Consider the following 8,600-nt stretch of genomic DNA (forward strand, 5'->3'; position numbering starts at 1 on the left):
GGGAAGGATGGGTTCTTTATTACTGTGAGTCAAGTCTGGAAAGCTAGGAGCCCCCAACTCGGCCTTTGTTTGGTGGGGTGTCGTGTGTCCACTGTTTTCCATTGCAGTGGGTCGGGGCACACGAGGTCTGTGAACTTTTTGTCTTGTAGCCACCACTTTCCAGGTACTTTGGGTGGAGAGGGCTGGCTCTCCTGCAGGTCTCAGGTGGTCTCTGTCAGCATTTGTGAACGTTCTGGGGTTTTCGACCTTATCAGCACCCAAAGTAGGGAGCTAAGAATCATTGCCCTGTCTCCCAGGTCCCAGCCAGTCATTGCTTCTCTCTACTTTCCAGACTTCTTAAATCTGACTTACAGTTAATGTCAGGGTGTCTGGCTATACATGATGAAAGGAAGTGACACGCCTATCAGGATGTATTGCAGGAAGTGAAGGTGGTGGTGCATAAAGTGTACATATTTAAAATCTTAAGACTAACAATTCTTTATTGTGCATATCAGTAGACCTCACCTTGCTGTGTCTTGGCTTGGTGAGGGGGACAGCATATGCTAGAGGTAAAGCGGAGTGCTGTCAGATACAGCCAACTCAATGTCTGCTTTGGCTGAACTGTCTTACTCCTACAGAGCCCCCCAAGCATCTCAGGATTTGGGCCTTTCCTGTGTCTGTTTTGGATTTGGGAATCTCTTCAGCTGTTTGGGGCTTGCCTTCTATAGTGATGGGTTTCTCGGAAAGGTTTCTTGACTGAGACTTAAGTAAATGGTAACATGAGGGAGTCAGACAGTAGCGCAACAGGTTAAGCACACATGGCACAAAGCACAAGGACCGGCGTGAGGATCCCGGTTCGAGCCCCCGGCTCCCCACCTGCAAGGGAGTCGCTTCACAGGCGGTGAAGCAGGTCTGCAGGTGTCTTATCTTTCTCTCCCCCTCTCTGTCTTCCCCTCCTCTCTCCATTTCTCTCTGTCCTATCTTAAAGAAAAATAAATAAAATTAAAAAAAATTTTTTTTAAAGGATATGTTTGATTATCAGCAATAATGAGAGTAAGCACTGGAGTGGTCAGCCCTGTGGTTCTCCTTCCCTCAGGAGTGAGGCTCCACTTCCATTTAGTGTGTGTTCACTGCAAGTAACTAACATATCCTGGTGCTTGTTCTTCCAGATCCTCAGATCCAGGGCCCGAGATTGATGTTGTTGAAGAGTCCCCAGAAAAAGGAGACAATGGTACTGCTGTTTACATTGGTTTGGGGGCTTTGGGTTTTTTGTTCATTTAATTGGATTCCTTTATTTCCACCAAGGTTATCACTGGGGGTTGGTACCAGCACGATGAATCATCCATTGCTCTGTGTCTATTTTTTTCTTTTCTTTCTTTATTTATCTAGTTTTATTTGGCAGGATAGAGAGAAATTGAGAGGCGAGAGAGGGAGAGAGAAAGATAAACACCTGCATACTTCCTTCACAATTCGTGAAGCATCTCCCCTGCATGTGGGGCTTATAAACCATGGTCCTTGCACATGGTAATGGCTGCACCTAACAGGTGTACCACACCTGGCTCTTGTTTTCTTGATTTCTATATAAAACTATTCTATTCAGTGAAACGGCTCACTTGGATTGTGTGTTAACTTTGCCATGTGTTCGGCCCAGGTTCTAGCTTGTCCCCTGCCGCATTAAAGGGAGTTTCAGTGCTGTCGTCTCTTTCACTATCCAAAAGTAAATCAAAGCTTCCTATTCTTGGGTTGTCACTCAGCATCTGCTAAGATATTCAACAGATGTAACAGCCTGGGCACCCAATGGGATCAGTAAATACAGTAATACAGTAAATGTTTAGGCAGAATTTACTGAGAGAACTTCTGGAAAAGAATGTTTTTTAAGTTATTTTGTAATATATATATATTATATATATGGAGAGAGAGTCTTACATGGGAAAGAGAGAAGTCAGAAGATCACTTCGGTATTGTGACCTCGGGGAGCAAACTGGGAACCTCAGGAATGCAAGCCTGGTGCTCTGCCAGCTGAGTTACTTCCTCAGTCGCAAGAAGTATCTGTGTGGGCTGGGGAGGCAGTGTAATGGTTATACTAACAACTTTTACCTGAGGCTCTGAGTTCCCAGGTTCAGTGTGCAGCACCACCTTAAACTGGAGCTAAACAGTGTGCTGTGTTAGAAAGGGAGGGAGAAGGGAGGATGGTTTTTATGCAATAAAATGGGATTTAGAATTAGTGCTGAACTAGGTAGCGCCAAGTACTGTCTCATGGCAGACTGTACATCTAGTATGTGTGAGTCCTCAGTGCTTTCCCAATGCTGCAAGTTGGTGGGGGTCAGTGAGAGTTTACCTGATAGGGTATCTGCCTTCCCATGGGTGTGGTCCAGGCTGAAAGCCCCCTGGCACCACACAGAGTGCCACAGCGCTGGGTAACGTTCACATAAAGGTTACTCAGTGTCACATGGGGACTGTGTTGAGCTTTTATTTCTCCTGAGTTACTGGGTGTGATTCTGGTTTTACAGAAAGAATTTTGAGGCGAAGTCCTAGAATCAAGCAGTTGTCATTCATGAGGACACATTCTGCTTCTTTCTATTCCACGGCTCAGCCCAAGTCTCGAAGCGTGCAAAGAGTTCATTCGTTCCAGCAAGACAAGTCAGGTAATGTGCTTGCTACCCATCTTCAGAAGTCTGCTGGTTTGCTGGAAAGTATCTTAGGAAAAGAAGTATGGAATTTGGGCCTGGGGAGATGGCTTAGTGGGCAGGACGCAGGACATGCACACATGAGCCTGCACTTAATCCCAGCACCACGTGTAACAAAATGACACTCTGGCTCTCTTTCTCTTATAGAAAAATAAATAAAGAAGAAATTATTGGGGTCCCAGAGGGGACCCAGTGGCTAAACTGTTCAGCTTTTAACTATGAGATCTCAAGTTGATCCCCAGCTTAGCATGTGCCAGAGTGATGCTCTGAGTCTCTCATCTGTCTGTTAATAATTTGGGGAGCTGGAGCAACAGCTTAATTGTGATGCAAAAAAAAAAAAAAAAGATCTTCGTGCCTGGGCCATGTGTATCTGAGACTCAGGGTGGTGCTATGCAGTCCGTGCCCTCCTCATCAGAACCTTCCCTTTGGATTCCTACATCGCTTGTCGTCTCTGGCCTTGACATCAATTCATTCATTCAAAAGGAAATTGCCGGGCTGGAGAGATAGCATAATGGTTATGCAGAAAAGACTCATGCTTTGAAGTCCCAGGTTCAGTCCGCCACACCACCATAAGCCAGAGCTGAGCAGTGCTCTGGTGAAAATAGATAATAAGAGGGAAAAAACTGCCTAGTTTCCACCTTATGGTATCCTCATGTATCCCAGGTGGAAGTTAATATGTGTGTACATGTCCTTCATCCTTTGCCCACATCTCAGCTAGGAGTGTTTATATTCATACACAATATTATTCTAATTGCCCACATTCCTAACACATGACTGGTTCATCTGCAGTCTTGCTAAGAACCAGCAGTCTTCCTGTTGCTATGATATAATTAGGTAGCAGTCCTCCTCCACCCACCCCCAGTTACTCTAAAAATGTACTTTCTTTCTCTTGTCAACTAGCTACTTTATTTGCATTGGGGAGATATGGGGGGGGGGGGGCGGTTAGAGTCAAAATTAAGTGTCTGTTTTTGACTTTCAGACCAAAGAGAAAATTCTCCATTGCGAAGTATTCGGTCTCCCAAGAGGCTTCTTTTTGGGGCAGTGACTGAGATGTCCATCCCCTCAGAGAAGGCTTTAGCCCGAATTCAAAGGCCTTCAGGAAACACACCAGGGTCTGAGATGTCTTCAGCTTATCAGGTACAGAGTTTCTGTTGGGGTTAAAATAGTGTAGCCACGGCTGGGCAGTAGCAGCACAGTGGATTAAGCACACCTGGCACAAAGCACAGGGAACGGTGTATGGATCCTGGTTCAAGCTGCCAGCTCCCACCTACGGGGGGGGGGGTCACTTCACAAATGGTGAAGCAGGTCTGCAGGTGTCTGTCTTTCTCTCCCTCCTCTCTGTCTTCCCTTCCTCTCTCAATTTCTCTCTGTCCTGTCCAACAATAACAGCACAACAAGGGCAACAAAATGGAAAAGGTGGCCTCCAGGAGCAATGGATTCATAGTGCAGGCATCGAGCCTGTGATAATCCTGGAGGCAAAAAAGAAAAAAGTGTAGCCTTGGGAAACAGAGATTCGGCTAGAGAAACCTAACATTTGCCAGGGAGGAAGAAGCAGGTGGTCTGCAGATGATTTGGAGAGGTCTGGCTGACCTGGGTGAATGACCTTTGGTAATCAGTCGTTCCACTGGCATAGGTGAGCCCTCTCTGCTTCGCTTCCCACTTTCCAGCACCCTCAGACTGAATTGTCCAGTGAGCACACACTGAATGCTGGGGAATGGCAGGTGTCCTACGGGTCCCTTTAGTTGCAGACCAGAATTAATTGTCTTGCTGGAGGTGGCAGCTAGAAGACCCACATTGCAATTATTTGTCCTTAGAGCGATAAGATAGCTAACACATCAAGGTTGGATACAATGCTTGTTGACACAGGAAGGACCAGACAATGTTTTGGAAGTCATGTTTTGGAAGTGGAAACGGGTCACTACTGGAAATCCAGTTTGAGGTCATTCCATTAATTGATTGAGCTCCTGTTTGCCTTCTTAGTGTCTTGGTTATTACTCAGAAACTTGCCAGAGAGGGAGTCAGGCAGTGGCGCAGCGAGTTAAGCAAAAAGCACAAGGACTGGCGTCAGGATCCTGGTTCGAGCCCCCAGCTTTCCACCTGCAGGGGAGTCACTTCACAAGCAGTGAAGCAGGTCTGCAGGTGTCTTTCTCTCCCCCTCTGTGTCTTCCCCTCCTCTCTCCATTTCTGTCCTGTCCAACAACGACATCAATAACCACGTTAAAAAAAACAAGGGCAACAAAAGGGAAAAGAAAGAAAGAAAGAAAGAAAGAAAGAAAGAAAGAAAGAAAGAAAGAAAGAAAGGAAGAAAGAAAGAAAGAAACTTGCCAGAGAATGTAGATCATGGTATTCAAGCACTAACATGAGCATTTTTCTTCTGCAGACTCCTATAAAGAGTTCCCTGAAATCTCCAAACTCCTCTAAGGCCACATCGAGAAGGCTCCCTCCCACACCCCAGGCCCCACAGTGCACCCCCAAGAGGCTGCAGAGGCCCCCTGCAGAAACCACACCGGCCAAACGGACCCTTTATAAGGGGGCCTTGAGAGAGCGCTCCAGTAGCGGTGCTTCTCCAGGTCAACCAGAAGCTGCTCTGCAGAAAGGACACTCCCTGGTGGCAGCGGAAGGTGCCTCTCCTCAGGAAAGCAGGGTGCCAAAGGTGCCCCCAAAGCCCTGCGCCCAGCCGCCTGGATTTTCGCACTATTCCACCTGGCCGCCGTCAGCCATCTCCAGCCCAGAAGGCTTCTGTCTGGCAGCTCCCATCCCAGAGCAGGAGTGTCTGACCCCCTTGGGGGATCTAGGAGAAACTGCTTTTCCGGGGACACCTCCGAGCCAGAAACAACAGCAGGCCTGCTCTCCTAGGGTCCATCCAGCAGAGGGGCCAGCCCTGAAGTGGGAGGATGGAGTTGCCAAGGCCCCATCGACACCAGGAAACACCTCGTCACTGCCTGAGAGGCCTTGGCCAGATTCTCCTCCCCCTGGGCAGCTGGGCCAGAACGAGACCTGTGCTGCCCCCTCAACTCCCCTTCGAGTTTCACGGGGACTGAAGCCAGATTTCAGCCCTCCTCCTCCCCCTTCCAAAACTGGGAAAAGGCAGAGAAAGACCTCTAATCCTGGAAGGGGCTCCCCAGAGTGTCAGCCAGACATCTCTCCTGCTCTCACAGGCTCAGGGAAGCCCCAGGAGGAAGCGCACCCCTCCCCTGCGTCCCCTGAAAGGCACAGTTTCCCCGACGCTGGCTTCTGGAGCAGATGGTGTGGGTCCTCTCCGCTGCTTATCACCAGTTACACGGAGCCCCTCACGCTGCTGGAGGAGGCCGAGTGCCATGATCCTGGCACGCTGCAGAGGGACGTCTTGCTCGGGGTGGAGGGCGAGGGGTCCGAGACAGCGCTTGCTGATGTGAAGCCTTCTGTGTCAGACACCGAGGTTCCTCCATCTCCCCCTGGCTCCCTCCTGAGACCTTCCTTGGTCCTGCAGTGCTCTGTAGAAAACAGGCAGCAACAGGCCACTTCTGCCCCTCTTCTGGAAGGTTCTGCAAACCCCCAGACCTATGAGGTGGAACTGGGGATGCAAATCTCAGGCCTTCCAAAGCTTTGGATCAAGAAGAGAAAGCCCAGCTCAGACTCACAGTCGGAAGGCGAGGCCCCAAGCAGGGAGGAGGGCTCCATGGATGAGGGCGGCTCTCTCTCCAGCCTGGGGGTCCCCAAGGGCAGTAAGTCCTGCAGACCCGAGGCCACTTACCTGTCACCTCCCTGCCTTCTCCCTGCGCACAGTACCCCAGGCAAGAGTGGGGGACAGACCTACATCTGCCAGTCCTGCACCCCCACCCACTGCCCCTCCGGCACCTCCTCTCCATTCCAGACAGATGTGGGGGTTCCATGGACACCCTCACCCAAGCACAACGGAAAGAGCACTCCTGAGTCCATCAGGGACTGGCCCCGCAGGAAGCGGGCAGTGGACTGTGGCCCTGCTGCTGGGAGAGGAGACCCAGGCGCAGAGCCCCCTGAGGGTGACCCTGAGTCCGGCATCCATAGGACTTCCATCCTGGGGGACTTAGAGCTGGAGGGGGTGTGCCAGCTGCCCGAGCAGTCACCCCCCTGGGAGAGTGTGCCACAGGCTGAGGAAGCCACCTCCTGGGGGCAGTTTGGGTTGGGCTGCAGGAAGAGACAGTCCTCTGCTGTGGAGGAAGCAGAGTCACAGGCCAAACGAATCTGTCACCCACCGGGCGAAGACGTCGACATGAGAGAGAATGAGGAGCAGTCTCCCCGGGGCCGCGGGTGGCCGCTCCTCGCGGGGGACGATGACGTGTTTGCACCAGGTGGGCTTACATCGGTGTGGTGTCTGGGCAGGTGGGTGGCAGGCACTGTGGGGCTGGGCTCACTGTGTCTTCATCCCAGGTACCACCCCACCCTCCAGTGGCACGGTGCGAAGCTGCCTCTCTGCCAGCGGCCTCCAGGCCCTCACCCAGTCCCCGCTGTTGTTCCAGGGCAGAACACCCTCCTCACGGGCTGCGGACACCAGAGGTAACCGCTGCAGGTCTCAGGTGCCTGGGCCAAATTGTCCTTCAAGGTGGGGGTGAGGGGAGCTCCCCAGGTAGCTTGGGATGCTCAGTAGTGGGGAATGCCCAAGGGTAGACTGATTGTTTTGTCCCTAGCGTGCCATTCCTCAGAGCTGCCATGTTAAATGTCTGTGCACTTGGTGGCCAGGGGACAACGGCTCCCCTGGTAGAACACGTCTTCCCTGTGTGGGCCCTGGGCTTAGTCCCAGTACCCCCTGGGCACATCATGGATGGTGGAGCAGTGCTATAGTCTCTGCCTCTCAAAAAATGAAATGATAGAAAATTGGGACAGGGAGCTGGCTCTGTCAGTCGTGCCCTGAGTTCATTCTCTGCCACCAGCTTTTTCAAAGTGGGTGTGCATTTGGACAGAAACCGGGATAGGGCGCTTCCCAGCGGCGTGCCAACCATGGGTAGGCAGCAACAGCTCTTTGAAACTGCCAAGTCCTCTGAGCTAAAGTACACACTGCTAGGGCAGGGCCCCGGGCCTCACCCCAACTCACAGGCCAGGGCTGCCATGCCTGTCATCCCACAGGAGAGCACTGAGTGTTCACTACACCTCCACACTCTTCCCTTGGCTCTCCGCTCCCTCAAGTCCTCCCCGCAGGCTGAGTCTTTTCTGCTTTTCCTAGATGAGGATGTGGATGCCTTTCCCCCCTCAGCAGAAGAGTCTCCGTTCAGCCGGGCCTTCTCCAGGAAACACCCGATCAACAGGACTTACACACGCAAGAAGCTGATTAGCTAAGGAGGTGGGAGCCCAGCTGGACGGTTTAAGCCACAAACACTACCAGATGCGTTCAGAGCCACATCGCAGGATGGATGGCAAAGGTGTGCTGAGTGGTCCACACACAGTCCACCAGGGAGCCCGACAGGAGTCCCCGGAACCTCATCTGAGCCGGGTTCACTGTCTGCAGGGAGTCTGGGCTTAATGGAACTGAGAAAGCACTGATGGAGAATGTGAAGTCAGCCAGGCTCCCCCATGGACATAAAAGGGGGCCTAGCAGCAAGCCCATGTACCTTGTCAGCTTTCAGATTCCTGCTAGACTGCCCTGGGGTTTTCAGATCTGGCCCCCAGACCCTGTGCCGCATACCATACCTGCCCCTGGTCGGGGAGGTGGAGTAGCAGGTGTGTGACTTGGGCAGCATGGGCGACAGGAATTAGGAGATAGTGACACCTCATAGACCCCCGCCCCCAGATGCTGCAGTGCTGGGATCCCAGGGCAAAGAAGTGCCATGTAAACTGAAGCTGTGTAAGACTGCATCAGTGACAGGATGAGTTTTTATGTTGTCTGTGTAACAATAAAGTCCTCTGCCAACTGGCATCCAGTGCAATTCTGCCAAAGTGACCCTGTCTGTGACTGACCCTGTCTGGCTTTAGTGGCTTCTG

The 8,600-nt window shown here is 51.6% G+C and overlaps 1 protein-coding gene across 3 annotated transcripts in view; it reads left to right on the forward strand.

Moving 5' to 3' along the window:
• The window catches only part of TICRR (TOPBP1 interacting checkpoint and replication regulator), a 28,719-nt gene extending 20,174 nt beyond the window's left edge, over positions 1–8,545 (forward strand). For all 3 annotated transcript variants that reach the window (XM_007527163.3, XM_060179414.1, XM_060179415.1), the window contains 6 exons: positions 1,149–1,210; positions 2,490–2,624; positions 3,646–3,803; positions 5,047–6,976; positions 7,056–7,181; positions 7,846–8,545. In XM_007527163.3, coding sequence (XP_007527225.1) covers positions 1,149–1,210; positions 2,490–2,624; positions 3,646–3,803; positions 5,047–6,976; positions 7,056–7,181; positions 7,846–7,958 — 2,524 coding nt within the window. In that variant the 3' untranslated portion in view covers positions 7,959–8,545. The remainder of the gene's footprint in view (positions 1–1,148; positions 1,211–2,489; positions 2,625–3,645; positions 3,804–5,046; positions 6,977–7,055; positions 7,182–7,845) is intronic.
• Positions 8,546–8,600: the final 55 nt, after the last annotated feature.

The sequence above is a fragment of the Erinaceus europaeus genome, chromosome 20 (assembly GCF_950295315.1).
Source record: "Erinaceus europaeus chromosome 20, mEriEur2.1, whole genome shotgun sequence".
Lineage (NCBI taxonomy): Eukaryota > Metazoa > Chordata > Mammalia > Eulipotyphla > Erinaceidae > Erinaceus > Erinaceus europaeus.